Raw genomic sequence first — 20,706 nt, forward strand, 5'->3', positions numbered from 1 at the left:
CCCCCCCCCTCCCCCCAAGGAAAAAAAAACCACACGAAAAGATTACCTTAATTTTAGTTTATCAAAGTTTATTTTGGAAATCCTTACTAGTCACCACATACATTTCTTTTCTAATTGTGTTTTCTCATACAGATTTTTTTATTTGTTCCAGGAGAATCACACAGGGACTTTCTTTAAAAGATAGGCAACATTCAAGTGTAACAATAAAAAGAAGAAGTCTCTACAGTCTTGCAAGTCAACTATATTATTCTAAGGAACACTCATAATGGGATTTCACTTCAGTTTCCACTGTTTGGCATGCAAGATCCAAACAGGAGCATATCACAGGAATTGGGTGCCATGTAGTAAATGTTTCATTACAGAGTACTGGATGAGAAAATGCATAAAAGTAAGCTCAATAACATTTTTATTTTAAAGGAAAACGTCTACTGGCCTATTAAAAAACATATTCTTCGTATTCTTTTTCTTTTACCTTTTCCCGTTAGGGCTCACTACAGCAGATCATCCACCTCCATCTCATCTTCTCCCTAGCATCCTCCTCTACCACACCAACCCTCTGCATGTCCTTCACTACATCTAGAAATCTTCTCTGTGGTTTAATATTTTCCTTCTCTCTGGTAGCTCCATATTAAACACCCTGATGAAGCCACTATCACTCTGTTCTAACCATGTCAGCCTTGCTTCTCTTACTAGATCACATAGATTGAATACATTTAAGGGGAAAACTGCCACACAAAAACAGATAAATACAGTACAGTAACACTGTTTCTCAATATGGATGAAAACATGAAAAACCCATCATCATTACTGTAATAATCACTGCTGAGCAGTTTATGAGCTGTTATTTTGAGTCCTTTATTTTATGAGACAAATCTTTTTCTTACTAGTTGGAAGACAAGAAAATGCACAAACTAATCAACACTGGAATTGTCACAGATCTGACACATACACATGTATTGTGATATGAGTGTACTTTGGAATATGTGCATGTGATTGTGTGGGTGGATCACTGATGATGAGGCCTCAGTGAATTCCTGTTTTTACTTCCTGGCAACAAGAAGGGTATGGTAGAGAGGTTTTATTACAATGTGCAGATAGAGGGAGCTGTCAATCAGGTATTCGGATGCACGCCGCTGCAGATCAGCATCCAGCAGAAAATCCCCAGCTTCCTCTGTGCTTTGGTGGAAGTTGTAGACATGCTTGACCACCACTTTTCCCTGCTGCTTTGTCATTACAATCACCGTCTTCTGGAAACTCACGCCGGCAAAGTCAGGGCTTGAAGTGGCTGGTGTTACAATGATGCGAGGTCGACCTCCCTCCGTGCGGGTGGGCTGCATAGCACCCAGTTCGGTATAAGTTGACCTGGCACTGAGCGGGAGCCACCGAGGTGAGAACAGGGCGTTCCATGTCACTCTCTTACTGGAGTCATGGCCACTGGGTCCAAGCTGGGTCTGGAAGCTGAAGCTCCGGTCGTCACGGGTGGGGTTGTTTATGATCCAAGGTGATCCCCAGGCAGAGGACAGGTAGTTACGGGGAGTAAAAATACTGCAGTTGACATCAAAGTACTTGGCAAGCTGGATAGGCGAGGCAGAGTGAAATTGGAAAGCTAGATAGAGGAGATCACGGATTGACTCATAATACTTCACCATGAGGGGGGAATGTTTCTGAAGACGGAAGAGATGCTGAGGGTGGATCATGCCATATCGAACGGCCCTCAGGGCACTCTCCACTGTCATACGAACAGGCTGGTTCTGGTTAATCCATCCCTCCAGTGCCTCGTAGAGTTCCAGCTCACTCTGCAGAATGAGGTCAGAACGCTGGAGCAAGGAGAGGAGAAGATCTTCACTGATGAAGCCCCATTCTCTGCTCTGCAGCACAGAAGACAGGTTCCAGGACAGGTACTGCAGACAGCTGTCCCGCAGGGTTATGTCCCCAATTTGTAGAGCATAGTTGTACCAACCAACCACGTGGCCTGTGGGTGAATCACTGGAGAGATGTTGAGTCATATATTGGGTCAAACCCTCCTGCAAGCCCCACACATGGTACTTGCTTGCCAACTTATGTAGAGAAATAGCCTGATCTAGCCGCAGAGAAATATCACCACAGTACAGATACCTGCAAAGAGATTTTTTGAAAGCATTGTTAAAAGAAAGGAACATTTCTGTGGGGCATACTATATTTTGAATCTTTTTTTCTGCACGCATCTGAGTCACTGAAAAAAGCCCACACTCTCTGATTTTAGACTGCAAGCCTCAAAGAGCAAGTGTAATTTTAGAATAGAGATGGAGATGGAGCATTTTACTTATCTGAAAAGAAAGGAAAAATAGGAAACGTGTCTATCTTTTTAGTCATCAACGATATGACCCAGTAACAAATCAGTCTCAATAAATCGTGGCATCTGACAGTCCCGCTCACCTGACAAACTTCTCAAAGATGGCTGCACAGTCAGGCGTCTCCCTCAGAACCACAGAGCTGGTGTTGCGGCTGAGCAGCAGCTCCTCAAACACATCACTCTGCAGGGTAAGAACCAGGCTGTGTGCCTGGATCACCTTCACTTCGTCCGTGTTGATGGTCTCCACACGGAGAGTGACATCACTGCCGTTTCCCAGGGCCAGCAGGGTCTCCATACGATGCACTAAATTCATAGTATGATTTAGCACTGTGGCTCCACTATCCAATGCCACATCATGCTTCAGGGCAGCTGTGGGGAAAAAATAGTGCAAGATGATTTCCACTTCTCAGAAACTCAACAATCACTTGAGCTTTTTTTTTTTTTTTTTTTTAAAGAAAATGTATTATTCATCTCTGATTACAGATTGATTCTTTCTCTATCTTTTTCTTACAAGTTAAATCATATCTGACACATCTAGAACTGGAATAGCACACCTCTTTCGACTAAACCACAACTGGCAAAATGCGCCGGGGGGAAAAGCAGACTTGCACATCCTTCTCTACCTCTCTTCTCAATTAATAGGGAGCGAGAGCAACAAGCCAGGTGGCTGACTCAGACAACATCAGATACCAGGTGCACCAAAATGAATCCTGAGTTTGCAGCCCCATTGCAGATGGATTCTTCTATGGGTCCTCTTGAGCATAAATACAAGTGGCACATACTGGAGAATCATACATGAAAGACTCAGCATGAGAAGTCGCTGATTCCATTCTGCTCTGCCACAGCCATCAGCAGCCTTCTTGGCCTGTTAACTGGGGGTTTAATGAGACACAAGGGGGAGCACACTTGGCTTCCCGGGATGCATCACAGTCTTTATTTCTCCACTGCAATCAAGAGCTCCCACTTCAAAGTAACATTTTTCCAATTAGCCAGCCAGCACTGTGATCCAGCTGAGTATATGGGAGTGTGTATTGACAAATGATTCTGGCATGGTGTGATCAATTAAAAAATATAAATCCCAAGACCCACAATGGCTGTTACATCTTTTTGCAGAATTTCTTTAGAAAAAGAATAACAAATGTGAAATTCAGTTAAAAGTAGACAACTTAAAAAGTAGTGCCTCTTCTACTAAAGCTTGAAAAAAGCTATCAACATGAATTGGTTTATACACATTAATAAATAAGAATTAAATGAGTCTGTGTACACACATCAAACAGCAGCATAATGTGGCCTTCGATAACTTTTGTCACAATCAGCCCTTCTTTTAAGGAGTAGAGGAGATTTCCCTCTCAGCACTTGTACTCTGCTGTACTACTGTGCTGGCACAAAGCCTAGTGGCAAATGGACTTGCCCGTCTTTCACTGCACCCGGCACACAAACAGATGAGGACAGGATGAGTGGAACAGATAAATACCCCTCCTTTGCCCTGAGGCTGGGCACGAGCCACACATTCATGATGTGCCCTACTACCCATGACTGTATGGGGGGAGCTGGACTGAAATAGAACAATACAGCTTCCCTTAGAGTGTAGGATGTGGGGAAAAAAAAGATGTAAAGGCAAGAAGACTCTTTAGTAGCAAAATTCAAACTACTGATTTTAATTTGCTATCTTACCTCCGCTAACTGTGACAGAGTGGATCAAGAGTAGCAGGGTGCCCACACAGACCCAGGCAGGAATCTCTTGTTCACATGAGCGTACCATATCTTCTTAGTTATTCCCTCCTTCTCTTCCTTTGTCCTTTTCTCCACTCTTCCGTTCTTCCTAACCCTTCTTCTTCTCACTGCTTTGCCTTTGTCGTATGTGTGTGCAGAAAGGTGTGTTGCCCTGTGTGATGCCCGGCTCCCTGTCCTGGACTCTTTATGTAGGACGCTGGCCTTTCCCCAGCGCATCTCACAACCCCACGGACTCCATTGATTGGTGGAATCTGGCAGGGGCGTTGCTATAGCGACAGCTTTGATTTTGAATTTCTCCCTTTTGGATGTTACATGGCATTGATCTGCAACACCGGGCCAGCCAAGGACTCAGCTTAATGTTTTTTAGTTTAAAGTCAGTGGGGGTTAGCCACTATTAAGAATCAATAACAACACAGTTTCACATTTTAATGGCACTTAAACTGCAGCAGATCTCTGGGCTGAAAATGTTCTTTTATGGTACCTAAGTTCAGTATAATCAGAGCTGTGTAATTTATCAGTTAATTACTGCAGGTTGCATTGAGACTATCTGTCAAAAGTAATTGAGTTTCTAATGTGTGTGACCAACTGCAGTTAATCAAATTTCGTAATCCATTTATTAGACCATTTTTCAGCTGAGTGCAATTATTTCTTTGATGGCATGTTAATCATACTAATGTGAGGATAATTTCATTGGTGCTGGGTCTGCGCATCAATTTGAGGCAAGCTTTGTCTATCAAACTCAAGTGCCAATCAGGACTTTTTTTGCATGTGCTTTGGAATTTCTGCTCTTCGTCAAAGGGCATGTAAAATAAGCTTTTATGAGACTTCCCAGTGCATCATTAAGTACTTGTAAAACTTTTTCCCTTTTCTTCCTTTTCAGGTGCACTCAGTGCACCACAAAGTGTGGCGTACTTATTGAGAGTATCTAGTATAAATACCAGCTAGATATGGAGGTAATGGTTTGCTGCTTGCAGGGAACATACTAACCTCCCATCTATAAAAATCAATATTAAATGCTATAATGATTCGAAAGTGAGCTAACCACGTGACAGTAGAGAATTACAAAAAACACAGAGTAGGTGGGGTACACCTATATTCAGTAGGTTCTGATGTAAGATAGCAACCATGACAACAATACATAATTCCTTCAATCATGTCCCCTGGGTTCAAAGAGATGTTTGCATTCTCATCTAAATTAACCTTTATTTAACACTCAGCTAGTACTGAACTGCTTGTCAGTGATGGGTCTTTCAATACTGAGATCTCTGCTAAACTATTCTTGAAATATATAGATTGGGTGTTTTTTGATCATTGCAAGATCATTAGTTGCGATATTCAGTGAAATAGAACAATGTGATGAGTGTTTTTAAAAATTATGCCCATCTACCTACTTTGGGAAAGATGAGGAGAGCGGCCATTTCAGATGGAACTGGGTTGTGGTGAAGTGCTGAGGGCTGCCAGGCTGCAATAAAAATGCAGGAGAAGAGATGTCCTGTGAGACCCAAACCTGAGCCACTTCTATGAATAACCTGACATGTTCTCAAAGGAGAGCAGTGCAGCTGAGGTGTCCTAATGAGGTCTGCTGCAACAAACTGGACAAGACAATACAGACAGGGTACAGGATTATATATGGTAGCATCTCATCATCTCAGTCTGTTTTAGCTTTAGACAGAAAATATAGACATCACACTGAGACTTATGTCAACTACTCAGCCTGTTTTGTTGCATGTAAATATTATGAATATTTTTATGTATTAACTGGGTTTCGCTTGGTTTACCAGTTCAGGAACTTGGTATATGCAAGCAGAATTCACAGTAAAGTAGGCCTAAAGCTCTGAAAAGTGCATGTCCTTCATTTAGGTCACATTGCTTTCTCCTTCGATCTAACCTCCTATTAAGAATCTGAGCGGACCAAAATGCAAAAGGATGGATTGACAAACTGCTGGATTTGTGAGAGCACCCCTGGGGACAAGATCCATTGAGAGATCAATGCACCATGGGGGGCTCCATCACGCAGTATAAACAATAAGTTAAGTACAGGCTGGATGCCAGAGCCGGCTTTAGCAAGGTGCCCTGGATGACCTTACCCTTGTTCTAAACAGGGAGGGAAAGCATCAGTTAGCCAGGGTTTCAAACAAGACAGTCATGAATTTTCAAAAAAAAAAAAAAGTTAAATGAATGTAAATGCATAAAACTTTCAGATGCTTTAATGCACAAAAGTTGACTATTTCTGAGCAAGAATATGAATTACGTCTAAGCAGATAGAGACAAATTCAGAGACAAATGAGATGACTCCACTCAGGCACGTCTGCTGGACCAGATGGGGTGAGTCCCCATGTCCTCAAGGCCTGTGCAGTCTTTTATAAACTGTTTATGATGAGTCTGAGTCTGCAGAGGGTCCCATTACTGTAGAAGACGTCATGCTCTGTTCCTGTACCAAAGATGCCACGTCTCAGTGGCCCCCATTACAGACCCGTGGCACTGACTTCCCATGTCGTGAAAACCCTGGAAAGACTTATCCTTGAGCAGCTCCCACCTATTGTCAGACCATATCAGGATTTGCTTCTGTTCGCTTACCAGCCCCACCTCGGAACTGAGGACACCATCATCTACCAATTGTGTCTATGCCCATCTGGACGAGCCGGTGAGTACTGTGAGGATCATCTCTTTCGATTTTTCCAGTGCATTCAATAGTATCAGGCCAACCCTCCTGGGTGATCAGCTGACAGCGATGCAATAAATGCCTCTCTTGTGTCCTGGATTGTTGAGACTTCAGCCACCATAGAGACCTGCCATCTTTAGAAGTTTTCTGATGACTCTGCGGTGGTTGGATGCATTAGTCAGGGTGATGTGATGGAGTACCGGGCTGTGGTGGACTCCTTTTTGTCATGTGGTTCGAGCAGAATCATCTGCAGTTCAACGTGACAATACCAAAAAAATTGATTGTGGACTTTAGGAGGACCAGGAAACCTGTGACCCCCTGTTTCAATCCAGGGGGTCGATGTGGACAGTGTGGAGGGCTGTAAATACCTCAGAGTACACATAGATAATAAACTAGACAGGGTTAAAGTGCCAGTGCACTCTACAGGTATGGAGTCACCTCTATTTTCTGAAGCGGCTGAGGTATTTTAACATTTGTCATGATTTTCTCTGAGGTGGCAGGTTGACTCAATAAATCTGATCTGCAAGGCCAGGAATTTTGTGGAGATACAGCTGGACTCCCTTAAGGTGATTTCGGAAAGGCGGATGTTGTCCAAGATAAGGACAATGCTTGACAATACCTCCCATCCACTCCATGACATGCTTGCAAAGGAGCAGGTTCAGTGAGAGGCTGAGATTACCCAAATGCAAGACTGAAGAACACAAGAAATCACTCATCCCTGTACAACTCCTCCATCTAATGCACAGTACACAGTACAATAGTTGCAAAGTTTTATAGTTTTCAGTTTAGGGTAAAATGTCAATCATATATATTTAATCTTGATAATATTCTGGATATTTCTAATTGAGCTATTTGTATATATTAGAGCTATTTCTTATATTTAACTTTGAAATGTATTTTATTATTTAATTTAGTTCAGTCTGTTCTGTACTTACTGTAACTATATAATTTCCTTTGGGATTAATAAAGTATTCTGATTCTAATTTCTTATGTCACAGCTCATCCAGTTGTGTTTCTTTTATCTGAAAAACTTCACACCTCTACTGTCAACCAATAATTGTGAACATTTATTGCAGACTTCAGTTTTCTCCTGCTTTGATTATTGTAGCCGATTACGTCCTCCATAGTTTGTCTTCAATAGGTCCACCTTGGTACTTGCCAGTGAAGCCAGTGAGGAGACGCTTACTCTTATATTACACTGAATTAAAAAACAAAAACTTTATTACTTTTTAAAAAATTTTTTTGTAGTTTATTAAAATTAGAGGAGAAAGAGACTGCTTTTAAAAAAAGAGTGCAAAGAGAAACACAACATTGAAAACATGTTTAACCCCCTGACCCAAAATCATGTTTATGTTTTATAAATTGTCAGATCTGCAACCACTTGAAAACACAGACTATGGCATAAAACACCACTGAATAACTTTCAGGAATGGGGGGAAAAGTTACTGATGGAAGATAAAATAAAGCAGAGCTTTTTGAAAAACTGACAGTCTAAAAGCTTAAAATCAATTCCTTCACTAATGTGCTTATTTATCTTATGGTTTTTTAACTGACATGTCCTACTGTACAACGGATCAATAGAAAGATCTATTTTGTTGTGTAATCCAATTTGTTTGAAAAACACAGGACTCAGCCCAGCCTTGATGCCACCAGGTGGCTCTGCTTACCATACAGTCCCTCCTGTAACTGTAACTGCTCTAAAGTAGCCTAGACATTTGGGCAATAATAATGCTATATTTCAGAAATTTGATATGCAGTATTGGATTTAATCATCTGAACCAAAATACGAATGTGAGTCATTATATTCCACAATAGGAGCGCAAAATAGGCAACTGTAAACGCTGCTGTATGCGCAGGAGCTGAGTATTTCAAGGCTAATCTCAAAATTGACCTAATTACAAAACCTGTTAAAGTCATCGATGATCGGCGTGTTTGCATGGGTCATACCACTTCGCATAGCCTATATACATGAGTGCTCCCTTTGTTTGGATGTAAGCTGCCTGAAATAAATAAGTAGGCCGGGTGCTAATCTCAAAGAATATGCAAAGCTGTAGATACCAGAGGCTGGGGAAGGAGCAGGGTGGTTTGAGGTTAGTCGTTAGAGAACTTTTACAGAATATTAATAACAACTAAAAGAAGCAACTACTTCGTTGGGACTACCTGTGAGGTCACTATAAGATGCCTGAATAAAAGAGGAGTGGCCGATGGAGGTCCGTTTCTGATCCCGCCCGAAAAAAAACAAAACAAAAGTCAACACCTGACGCACAGAAATTATTGGTCGAATCATCAAGAAGTGTTGTAAAAATGGAGATGAACTACTACCACCAATAAAAAATCAACTCGTTCGTGCAAGGGAAGTTCCTTTTCGGAGGTCAGTAATCTTTATCGGACTGAATCTACCTGTTACCTGTTGGAGAGGCTAGCGGAACAGCTCTCATTGCAATCCTGGTAAGAGACTCGTGTTATTACGCAAAGACTCCTGATTGAACCTGTTTGTCTTTTATTTTTATAACATCATAACTGTCTCCCCCTCTAAGTCTCTCCGATTCTGTTATATAAATAATCATAAACAACTTGTTGTCCTTTAAACAGCATGTCCTGTTTTTGTGGTTAGTTAACTAAGCTAACTCACTGGGTGTAATATAATTATTAAATAAGCAGCAGGACGATGTTCTCATCCCACACAGGCACCTTTATCTGAAATCTTCACAGTCAGAAAGTTCGCATAAAAAGCATATTCATTTTTGAATGTCGTGTCCTTTAATTATTATATTACAGTTACAGTCAGAAGAAGAGAATAAACAATAATTAAGTTGCCGTTCAATTATAACTGGTTTAAAATGTACACCTACAACTATACATTCTGCTATTAAAATACATATGATTCCTGAATGACACCTGTGTGCGTACTGGAACAGGGATACTGTGTGGAAATACTCATTAGGTGTCATGGTAAAATGCTGAAATGCTGAAATGCTGCTTTTCCTAATTAGCTGGTCTTAGGAGGCTATAGAGTGAGCGGTGACTAAAGCTCTGTGTAGAATGACTCAGTTTTGTAATTACAGCCAGGGAATGCAGTACATAATTCCAGGATTCTTTAGAGACCTGAATGAATATTTGAATTTACAGTAATTAGTATGGCACATTAAAACTCCATAAAATAGAAATGAGGTCATTTTCATATTGAAACTCCAGTGGAATGGCACAGCTGTATATGCATGGCACCATTTAACTTGCTCACACAGTAATATTACTGTGTGAGCAATATTAAACTATTACAGTAATATTACTTGCAATTTAAACCAATAGTTTGTTTTGTAATAATCAGGGATGTTATTAATGAAATCTGTAACTACAACATTAACATGTATGTTGAAGTAATCAAATTATTTTTGTTTCTTTTTTTTGCAGTGAAGCGATGGACCCAACTAGTGCTCCAAAAGGATGTGGTGGTGATGTGAGCTCCATATATTATAATCTGTGTGACCTGACAGCAGTATGGGGCATCGTAGTGGAAGCTGTTGCTGCTGTTGGTGTGCTGACTGCCTTTATCTTGTTCGTCATTCTCATGGCTAGCTTACCGTTTGTGACAGACAAGAAGAGAAAGGGTATGGTGGGCCTGCAGGCCAGCATTTTAGTTTTCACACTGGGTCTGTTTGGACTTAGTTTTGCCTTTATTGTGGAGCAGTATTCTACTACCTGTGCTGCACGGAGGTACCTGTTTGGAGTACTGTTCTCAGGCTGTCTGGCCTGCCTGGTGATGCATGGGCTGTGGCTTGCCCTGCTGCAAAGGGGAGGCCAGGGGCCCAGGAGCTGGATGTTATGGCTGGGAGCCCTGGCTCTCTGGCTTGTCGAGGTGATCATCAACACCGAGTGGCTTGTCATTACTGTGGCCAGGAGCCCACTCAGAGGTCTCGGTGTTCCTGACCTGGCCTGCAGCTTTGTCAGCCGGGACTTTGTGATGGCTCTTATATATGTAATGGTTCTGATAGCAGCTGTGGTGCTAACGTCTGTGCCCTCACTAACACACAAGCAAAAGCACTGGCGCCGAGATGGAGCCTTTATCCTGGTCACAGGAGTCCTCACTTTGGCACTTTGGATAGCTTGGATTGTCATGTACATCTATGGGAACCGAGCAGTTGATAATTCCAGCTGGGACGATCCGACTATGGCTATAGCCGTGGTGTCAAATGCCTGGGTGTTCCTCTTGTTCTATGCAATTCCAGAAATCTGTTTATTGACCCAGGAGGACCCAAACAAGGAACAACCCGATGGGGAAGAAGTCTATCCTGCTAGAAGCCTGGTTTACGACAACATTCTGAAGGAGCCACAGCCCACCCCGCAGCATGTCTACGTAGAAAATAAAGCCTTTTCTATGGATGAACCAGGTACAGCATAACACATTATGGTCAGCCATTAACTTCACAGTTCAGCAGTTTAATACTGTTTAGGTGGGTACAGACTCATTAGAATTAATACATTTTATTAAGTAGTAATTAAGTAATCAATAGGAATTAATTTCTAAATTTTATTGAGACACGTTTGGATTATTCCAAACTGATAACAAGCACTGCGTGGTATATTACATAATGCATCAGTGTAGCAAATGAAGACCCACACTGGCTACAGTACACCTTCTCCAGTTTACTGTTTTGTAATTTTGAAAATTGCTGTTTTTGTATACCACTTTCCTATTTATCCACAACCCACATTATCAGCACAAAGCATATTGCCATTGCGAAGAATCACTGCATTGCAATATGAAGTCTGTTGCTCGCAAACCTTACATTCTCAACACACTAAATATTGAGATCAATGATCTGGTTTAACTGTTGGACCCCAACTGGTATCAGCCGATACCAATACAGGATACATTATACTGTTATCATTTAAAGTATGTGGCACATAGTACAGATTGCTTCAATGTTAGGAAATATCTAGGGTGTGTGTGGTGCCTAATTTTCCCAAGTAATGCTGAATATATTGATTCTTCTCTTCACTGTACAATTTCAAACAGCAGATGTATTAAATTGTGCCATTTCAGTTGTTAATAATGGTTTAATAATGGTTTTTAGGTTTAAGTCTTGAGCCACCTCATATGACTGTACAAACATACATGCCAAGACAGTATGTTAGCCAAGTAGCAAAGTTCTAACGAGTTTGAAGGAGAATGTTTTGGATCACCATCTTTATTCTTTAACAAAGGCTGGATTCTCTTAGGCAAACGTTCTTGTCATTTCTTTAAGTAGACTTCAGAAATACTTCTCGAACTCTGACTGGATTTACTTTTGCCGCAGTCTTGGACAGTGTTCTGTCAACAGTGCTGTGTGGCTGTACCTTATTTGTACCTTGTTTGAATGTTTTTCTGGCCCAAACCCAAACTGCTTCAGTAATGTTGAGGCTCAGACCACAATATTACTGAAATATATAATGTCCCATTCTGTATTTTTCTATCCACGTCAATGCCAGTTTGAATGTAGCAAATTTCGTTACATACAAGCACATACACATATATGCTTATACCATGCTGAGATATGCAAAACCTCTGGCTAAAGGCACTTTGGGCATCAATTTGTTTATTTTTAAAAAAAAAAAAAAACTTCAGAAAGAATGGACAACTGATGCTCAACATCACTTGGACAATTTTAAAAAAGTGCAGCTCCTTGGAAGCGCAATAATTTTAAAAAATTGGGAGTGGCTCTAGGTTTTTGCAACAGATTGCACACAGACAACAAAATGAATCCAGTAATGACTGTAAAATAACATTTTTTATGACAGAATCCACAAATCCAACGTCTCCATATGGGGTTTACAATGGTCAGGCACGAAGTTGTTTATACCAGCCCACTGAAATAGCCTTGATTGCCAAAGGTCTGACAAGGGTGAGTGCTATTTTTAATCACGAAACATCCCGTCTTTATGACATCACATGTGAAAATAATCCATATGTGTATTTTCACAGAAGGACCAAGACTCAATGATACTTCGAACCACACCTGGCCCTTTGAATATGGGGAGCTGCAGCTCCTAGTCGTGCTCAGTGGATTCCTAAACATCTTCAGGACTATCACAAGTTAGCAGCCCAAGCCGAGCACATTGCACTGAGCTTTTCCATCTCAGAGCTCCAAGAATCAGATATTTTATATCTCTGTTTTCTCTTAAGCAATAACAGAGTGAAAGTCCAGTAATATTCAGTATATGACTGCTTAGTTTCCATTAATGCTTATGCAATGCTTGCTCTATGTACATCAAAACCACACATTATTATAATGATGCAAACCACACTGGGCTTACAGAGGAAAGATTATATAGTGAAATACAACAAATACAAGATATGTGTGTATATATATCATCTGTGTATATATATATATATATATATATATATATATGTATATACAGATGATATATATACACACATATATATAAACAAATTCTAACACGTTCACACATATATGTGTGTGTGTGTATGCGTTAGAATTTGTTCATGATCACCACAGTATAACATACTTAGTTGTAAATTTGTGTAACTATAATAATGTAATCATATGCAAAAATGTGGCTTTTAGCCATGAATGAAATAAATGTGAAGGTGTAAATTCTAAGGTGTCGCCCTACAAATTTCAGTTAAATTCTCTGGCGTTTTGGATTGCAGAAAGAATCAACTAATAACGAAAGGTACTGGATGGTAAAAGAGGAAGTGTCATCATGTCAGCAGGATTGCTAAGTTTACTGCTTCAAATATTTACATATGTTTGCTTGATAAGCCTGGCCTGGCACCTAGCACGACATCCAGGGGTTGGCTCTGTGATGCCTGAGTTTGTAGTTCAGCAAGGGAGACCGCTGTGATAGTCAAGCTGATGTTGTTGTAATGCTGCTGAATCCAATCATCAATCGCTGTGGTAACAGATTAATATTGCGTACGTATTGCTGCGAAAATTTTCATCTACAACTGCTCTGACTCACAAGAGGTAGTCTGTCTTCTCTACATGACAAGCACAATTATTTTAATATAATTTATCTCGCTCACACACACTCACACGTCTTTAAAAGCTTCAGTCAGCAGTGGCTGCCTAGCAGCAGGCTTAAATGTCTCTCTCCCAATTACTCTTTCCCATCCTGTACTGTCAGCAGCCATGGGTACTTGATCGGAAGATAAATTGCTCACTAACAGGAAATCAGACAGCACTGAACAACAGAACACATAAGCAAATTATGTTTTCCTCTGTAATAACCTTCAGTATCACCTTCTTGATCTGGCTGAAAAAAACAAGCGTTGCATGATATCCAAAATGAAACACTGCATGTGGACATAAACAGAGCAGAATATTTCCAATGAAACTGCTCAAGTCTGGTTAGATTTCGTGCTTCCCAGCGGACCTTTGGATGGTTGGTAAAACATTTAATACAGAGAACTCACAATGTGCCACATTGCACTTGAAATATTTGACTATATAAATACGCTAACACGATTGAAGCTTTGTATATTACGTAACTCCGGGGTCAGTAAATTCAACTAAAAGAAGAAGAAGAAGGTAAAAAAAACCCCAGTATCTTAACATCCTAAGTGAAAAACAGCTGTAAAGCTCTGATAATGTGAACAGCTGTCCTGCACACAGGTGGAATATAACCAATGGCAAATGTGCTCAGCTCAAGGGAGTCGGTGCACCCAATCACCAGCAGCTGTCCCCACTTAATACATTTCCGTGTCACTGTGACAACCATCAGAGGACAAACATGGACTGAGGGTTTCACCAGTCAAGCTGATTAAATAGCAGTGATTGGACCCACGAACCAGATAAGAAGAATTCAGTATTGACACCATCTGGTCATATTATTCAGTTGATCACTATTGCATTATATTATCAATGTGGTTTTTTTTCCTTAGATAGCATGCTTTGAAAGTTTTTGAACAAAGATTTGAATATGCGCAGTCTGTCTCATATGCAAATATTTAAACAATGGCTTCGTTCATGAGTGTAAAGCCTTCGAAGGATTACAAATATAAATAGCTGTGCCAGGCTCTAATAAATGCTGCACATTTAAAAAGGCTAATGGCTCATTTATCCCAAGACAGAGGCTATCACAGACGTACAAACAAAAAACAGCAGCTGCAAAGGACTTTAAAACCCAAGAACAGCTAAAAAGGTCTCATGAGGATATTTGTTTTTTCAGCTGGTGTTTCTGAACATCAGTGTGGATGACAATTCCAGATTTATCCAAATGCTCTGGAAAAAAACAGGGAATATGACAACAAACAGCAAACATCTGCTGAGGAGCATGGAAAAAATCAAAAACATCTAATAATAAATGACCTCATGGTTTCTCTCAACATGTTATTTACATTTTCTATATAAAATGCAGTCATTACCACTCAACCATTTAACAACAATATAAAATACTTCAATATATAATGTGGCACCAACAATGAGCAAGTTATGTCGGCTGTGTACAAGAGGAGTGCCATCTAGTGGGACCACTAAAAACAATCAGAGGATCATCTTTACTTTGAAATAACCTGATGGATGGATTTTACTGTCCATCACATGACGGACGACCTCAGAATTTGGTTATCTGAACATGCAAATGTGAAAAAACTGTAAATACAAATGATGAAATACGCAAGCGTTCCAAGGGTGATAAATGAGCATAGGCAAAATATCTCCATGTATTTTCCATCGGACTTGGGAAATGACTCTGCAGTGTTACAAAGCACTTTGAAAGCCGTTCACTCTTTTAAATTAACAACGTTGTGAAAGCGGCAGTGTTGTTTAGTGTACCTAAAGATAAAATGGAATTATACAGTGCCCTTAAAGTTTTCCCAACCAACCGCTTTACACAAGGAGCCACATCCACCCTTGCACACACAGACATTTGAATACTACACATTTTCCCCCTCTTTTAGACAGCGTGGGTGGGGGAGTGGTATGTTGCCAGTTTCATGAAAAGCAAACAGCCTGCTGTACCTGTTGAGCTACAGGAGCCTCCAACAGTGGCCTATGGATGCATAAAGTTCCTCCAGATATTAATCTCAAATGTGGCTAGCTCTCCATCTTATTTAGACAGTTTCTACAGATCACTGCTCAGCCCTGCTGCTGCCAGGAACACTGACTGCAGATGAGCTGAGTGAAAAGCGACATTAATGAAGGCTTTTGAGTTTTCTCATGCTTGCAGTCCTAGCTTCATACTGCTGCTGTTTCTGTTTCTTCAGCTGACGGTATGCCTCTACTGCTCGTTCCCGCTCCTCCTCCATGATTCTCTGTTTGGCCATGGAGGGCTTTGTAGTGGAGACTGCAGTATGGCCAAGAAGAGAGTTTAGGAGCAGCTCCTTTGATGCTTTCTGCACAATGAAATGGGGAAAAAAAGGAAATAGGATTTTATGAACCATCTGCATGGTTCGATGAGAGATCATGTGATCAATGCACGGTGTGATTACCTGAGATTTGACTTCAGCTTTCCTTGGTTTGGCACTCAAAGAGGGAGGGGCCATTGTAACCTCACCAAAAGGAACATCATCTACGAAACAAAAGCCATCATTTAACTACAGGGATTTTTTTAATGACCACTCACCGTTGCCATGTTAAGCTGCCTTAATTAAATACTTCTTGCCATTTTCCATGTTTGTATAGCCCAACAACTTTTAACCATAACACCTGATTTATACACTGGTCACTTTATTAGCTACACTGTCCTAATAACGGCTTAAACTCGTTTTGCTTTCAGCACTTCCTTAATTTATGGCACAGAGAATTTGGTGCGTACTAACATCACAGCATCGCGCAATTGGTGAAGATTTGTGGACTGCACATCCATAACATTTCCCGTTCCATTATGAGTCTATTATGAGTTATGAGGACTGTGGAGGCCATGCGAATACAGTGAACTCATTGTCATATTCAAGAAACCGGTTTGAGAGCTTTGTGAGCGATCATAGGATGCGTAGAATGTGATTATACATAGGTAGGCTATCCATCTATCTACACACACTAATATTTGTTTTTGGACCAGTCTCTGTAAACCCCAGAGATGCAAATGCTCTTCCCACTTTCTGTGTAGGAAACAGTGTAGATTTATAAGGGCACAAACAGAAAAGATGAGCATAAACAGTAACTTTGTGGTTGATTTTTATGTCAACTGAAGGCATTAAACACTGCATCCATTGTGGCTTACACCAGGAACACATCATCTAATATACTTGAATTGGGTCCTTACTTTAATTTCACGGGGAACTACAACTGAGGTGATTTGGTTCTGCGTCATTTGGTTTTACTCTGGCTCAGACTGACAAATTTTTAATGTTTGTTTTGTTCTAACAGCTGAATCTGGGATTACTTCAGATAGAGGTTTGAAATTTCCTCAGAGGGAAGTGATCAGGACAGTACTGCAAAAAAAAAAAATGCTTTACTGAAAGAATATCTCACAGCATGTCCTCCATCTGCACCCTTGTTTACCTAGTAGATGGTGTACTACGAAAAAAGAAATGCTACTGAAGCAAGTGCTGTGTCGAAGACCTTTAGTGTTTTAAATATGTCAAAAAGACCCAGACTTTCAAAGAAATGTTGAAAATAATATCTGGTAAATGCTACCTCTTGCTATTAGTACCAAACCGAGTGACAGTCAAAGACAGATCCCATCTAAAGAACAATGCACCACATGTCCTTGTAAAACCTTCATTCTTACCTATAAACATCTGTTCTTCCATCTTGTCCTCTTGTTTGTTCACCTTTTTCTGCTGTAGCTTCTGTAGCTTCATTTTACCATACCTGCCAATAGAAAATCAGTAGGCATTAAAAATGTAACACTTGACAGTCGGGCTGCAGTTATCGATTATTTTAGTAATCGAGTAATCTATTGATTGTTCAATCGATTAATTGGATAAGAAATACTTTTGTCTTATTAATGAGCAATAATAAATATTCAAAAGAGAAAAAACACAGGTCTTTCAAAATGAACTGTTCATTGGTTTCCATTTTAGAACTTGCAGTGTTTTAAAGTTTAGCTGCACACAACACCTGTCAGAAAAACAACAAACATAAACCCACTGACTGTATTTACATGTCAGATCAAATTTAATTTTTTGGAAAAAACAACAACATTTTCTTAAATGCAAAAATATGTAAAGACTCTAAAGCACTCTCTGGCAAAGCTTTATTTCTGGGATGAGGTAGTTCATGTTTATGAGTTTTTGTGCACGTGTGTCTGCCTGTTTAAGTATGAAGAAGTCAAGCGAAGAGCGAGTTTGTGTCTGTAAGGCTTTAAAGGAGAATGTGGTTGCTGCAATGAAGAGCATCAGGTAAATCAGCATTCTGAAGTTTGCCCTCTGCATTCACGCAAAGTTTCTGTGCTGCTGAAAACAGATGTTATAACGGTGTTATAGGTGGGCAACTCCAGGCCTCGAGGGCCAGTGTCCTGCAGGTTTTAGATGTGTCCTTGATCCAACACAGCTGATTCAAAGTGATATCTAAAACCTGCAGGAGACCAGCCCTCAAGGCCTGGAGTTGCCCACCCCTGCCTTAAACTCACCCCTGTTTGGTGCAGTTATTTCTTCTTTGTAAAATAGGACAGCTGCCCATTTCATATAACCTTTTATATAGCATTCTGTAAGCTGTATAATTTAAACACGGTATCAGGCAACGTTAACAGTTCATCTGCATGTTTTAATAAAACTTCTGGAGGATTACTGCAGATTTTTTGCTGTACAACACAAATGGTGATGGATGGAGCAGCTACAAAGTTTGCTTTTCGTCATGTCATTAGTTTGTGGATCAAGAACTTTGATAAAAGATTTACACATTATTTCAATACTTTACTGTTATTCAATCCATGTCACGCATATAAAAATATCAGTGCCACAACACTAAAAAAGAAACCCAGCCACAAATCAGAATAAGTGAAGACAAGCTATGCCATGAAACCTACTAGATAAGGATGGGGTTTAGTGTAAAGTGTAGTGTAAAGTGTACTCACTCCTTCTTTTTATCAGATTTGCAGTGTGCAGGCCTCTCTTGTTCGCTTGCATCCATTTCGGGCTTCCTGTCTACTTGGTTTTTGGAGAGGAACATGACATGTTTTGTCTCACGCTCCATCCGCTGCACGTAAGCTTTCACGCTTTCCCGTTTGCCCCTCTTGAAATGTGGAACAGGTATGTCTCCATCTAGAAAATACTCTGATTTATCTTCAGGTGAGATGGGTAAAGACACAACACAGTCTTTATTAGTTATACACGACAGTCATGACACTAAAATGAATATTTATAAACTTTTTTTATACCCTTTTTCGGCTTTTTGACTTTTAGGGACCCAGTTTTCATTCTGTCCTTAGCCTTCATTATTTCTCGTAGTTTGAAGGGGATGTGTTGAATGTGGTCCACCTCTTTGGCTTTCTTGGGTTTACCATCTCTCTGGAGCTTGGCATTACTGAAATTTGGACACAATACAGACAGGAAAAAACAAAAAGCAAACATGTTTAGTTGCAGACACAAGTCCCCACTTAAAACTTTAACAAGTCCGGTTTAATCTGATCGCTCACAACTTGGGTTGGAGCCCGTATCAGCTAGCTTCTGTTGCTAACTAGCTTAACTAGCACATTTTCCATTACGTATTAGCTTCCTTATGGTACCTTTGACGTTGTCCAGGTTTTCCCGCTTGTTTCCCCGAATCGGGCACTTTATTTTTCTTATTCTTCACCATGCTACAATAATTAACATGAATGCATAACAAAGCAAAACAACACACGTGGAGCACTATGCTCAGACTTCAACCGAAACTCTACCGGTGGCACGTAGTAGAGGACAGACATCTCACTCCATTTCTTTTTCAGGTACCAAAACATGATTTGCAAGTTTGGCGTATTGAAACAGATTGAGAGATTCGTGATGAAACTCTTGCTTTGTAAAAAAAACCAAACTGATTTAATCAAATTAAATATGTATTGTCAATTTTTTAAATCGCTGTAATCAATGAGACGTACAGTAATTTTATTGCAGAGTGACACACATGAGACATAAGACGATCTTTGGTCAAACCTGATTGGCTCAAGAGACGCTTCCTGTCAGAGCCAGTCGTTGGTCACTCCATTCAACGACTCTGCTTCCTGCCACCGCTAGAGGGCATCATCCAGTAACTGTAGAAAACATAGGTCAAAATAATTTAAAGTCGTTCAGACAATTCGCTTTGTCTTTAAATAGGCGGGAATGGTGAATATCCCTCTCTCTCAGTGTAAAGAAGTTTAAATGGAAATTTAATCCCTGCAATATCTCAGTATAAGAAAAATAAGTGAGATTTCTACAATTAGTCTTAGTTTTTCTACATCATGAAGATGTAGCTACTTTTGATAAAAGAAAAATCTGCCAGCATGACGTTTTTGGGCTTAAATTAATATAAATAAACAGATAAATGTGTAAAATTACAAAAAAAATAAATTTAAAAAATTGTTCTGGTAGCTCATTACCCAGACTGTCCTGTAATTAAACTGCCTCTGGTAAGAGTAGATGTTACAATTAGGTGATGAATGTGGGCCCTTGGGGAAATTAACTGCCCACCCCTGATCTAGACCAAGCTCTTTATCATTTATGGTTTGAATCTACAAAGTCGTGCATATCATTTGTACAGCAGTCACATAACATGTAACAGTCACGCGGATCAATAAGTGGCTCTGTCCAGTAAACAATGTGAAGAGTAAACTCTACATTTCTTCATCAGAAATAAATACCATTTGATTGATCAGCTAGACAAAATACAAAAATACAAAGGAAAAAAGTCATGTGTTTCTTATAATGAACATAATAAACAAGCTTCAATGAAACAACCTTCAATTAAAATACCACAGCTGGCTCCTTAGTGTACTGTAGCTAGACAGGTTTGCTCTATTGAATATATCCACTAATCTCAGACATTTGAATCTTTTTTGTACAGGTGACATGAGGAGTTAGTGTCCATACATGTGCCTGAACAGCATGCATCAGCAGTACAGATTGCAGAAC

The 20,706-nt window shown here is 40.1% G+C and overlaps 3 protein-coding genes across 4 annotated transcripts; 1 reads left to right on the top strand and 2 right to left on the bottom strand.

Annotated features, from left to right (window-relative positions):
- Positions 1-42: 42 nt before the first annotated feature.
- Positions 43-4,267, bottom strand: btbd17b (BTB (POZ) domain containing 17b). Its single transcript, XM_085271335.1, has 3 exons — positions 4,007-4,267; positions 2,416-2,701; positions 43-2,115 (listed from the first exon to the last, which is right to left on the bottom strand). The coding sequence occupies exons 1-3, from the start codon at positions 4,092-4,094 to the stop codon at positions 1,041-1,043; spliced, it is 1,449 nt and encodes a 482-aa protein (XP_085127461.1). The 5' UTR covers positions 4,095-4,267; the 3' UTR covers positions 43-1,040.
- A 3,704-nt stretch (positions 4,268-7,971) lies between these two features.
- On the top strand, positions 7,972-13,102 carry LOC146576236 (G protein-coupled receptor family C group 5 member C-like). Of its 2 annotated transcripts, XM_085271338.1 has the most exons (4): positions 7,976-9,176; positions 10,140-11,116; positions 12,507-12,610; positions 12,691-13,096. In XM_085271338.1, exons 2-4 carry the CDS (start codon positions 10,147-10,149, stop codon positions 12,757-12,759), a joined length of 1,143 nt encoding a protein of 380 aa, XP_085127464.1. In that variant the 5' UTR covers positions 7,976-9,176; positions 10,140-10,146; the 3' UTR covers positions 12,760-13,096. The 2 variants fall into 2 exon arrangements, with proteins under 2 accessions (XP_085127463.1, XP_085127464.1); XM_085271337.1 differs by having other exon boundaries at positions 7,972-9,176; positions 12,507-13,102.
- Positions 13,103-14,112: 1,010 nt separating this feature from the next.
- ccdc137 (coiled-coil domain containing 137) lies at positions 14,113-19,520 on the bottom strand. The gene is made up of 6 exons (XM_085271340.1): positions 19,344-19,520; positions 18,996-19,141; positions 18,693-18,900; positions 17,406-17,488; positions 16,162-16,241; positions 14,113-16,065 (listed from the first exon to the last, which is right to left on the bottom strand). Exons 1-6 carry the CDS (start codon positions 19,412-19,414, stop codon positions 15,865-15,867), a joined length of 789 nt encoding a protein of 262 aa, XP_085127466.1. The 5' UTR covers positions 19,415-19,520; the 3' UTR covers positions 14,113-15,864.
- Positions 19,521-20,706: the final 1,186 nt, after the last annotated feature.

This window comes from Mchenga conophoros, linkage group LG4 (assembly GCF_057382185.1).
Source record: "Mchenga conophoros isolate Kocher_MC1m ecotype Shallow Benthic linkage group LG4, M_conophoros_male_GT1.1, whole genome shotgun sequence".
Lineage (NCBI taxonomy): Eukaryota > Metazoa > Chordata > Actinopteri > Cichliformes > Cichlidae > Mchenga > Mchenga conophoros.

Bases quoted from the DNA above. Each gene is read 5' to 3' on its own strand.
- ccdc137 (XM_085271340.1), bottom strand. From the start codon at position 19,414: ATGGTGAAGAATAAGAAAAATAAAGTGCCCGATTCGGGGAAACAAGCG. The intron at 19,142-19,343 runs GTACCATAAGGA...TCCAAATTTCAG, and splicing joins AAACCTGGACAACGTCAAAG to TAATGCCAAGCTCCAGAGAG. The intron at 16,242-17,405 runs GTAAGAATGAAG...TTTGTTTCGTAG, and splicing joins GGAAGAACAGATGTTTATAG to ATGATGTTCCTTTTGGTGAG.
- btbd17b (XM_085271335.1), bottom strand. From the start codon at position 4,094: ATGGTACGCTCATGTGAACAAGAGATTCCTGCCTGGGTCTGTGTGGGC. The intron at 2,702-4,006 runs GTAAGATAGCAA...TTTTCCCCACAG, and splicing joins CTCTGTCACAGTTAGCGGAG to CTGCCCTGAAGCATGATGTG. The intron at 2,116-2,415 runs GTGAGCGGGACT...ATCTCTTTGCAG, and splicing joins ATCTTTGAGAAGTTTGTCAG to GTATCTGTACTGTGGTGATA.
- LOC146576236 (XM_085271337.1), top strand. From the start codon at position 10,147: ATGGACCCAACTAGTGCTCCAAAAGGATGTGGTGGTGATGTGAGCTCC. The intron at 11,117-12,506 runs GTACAGCATAAC...TTTTTATGACAG, and splicing joins CTTTTCTATGGATGAACCAG to AATCCACAAATCCAACGTCT.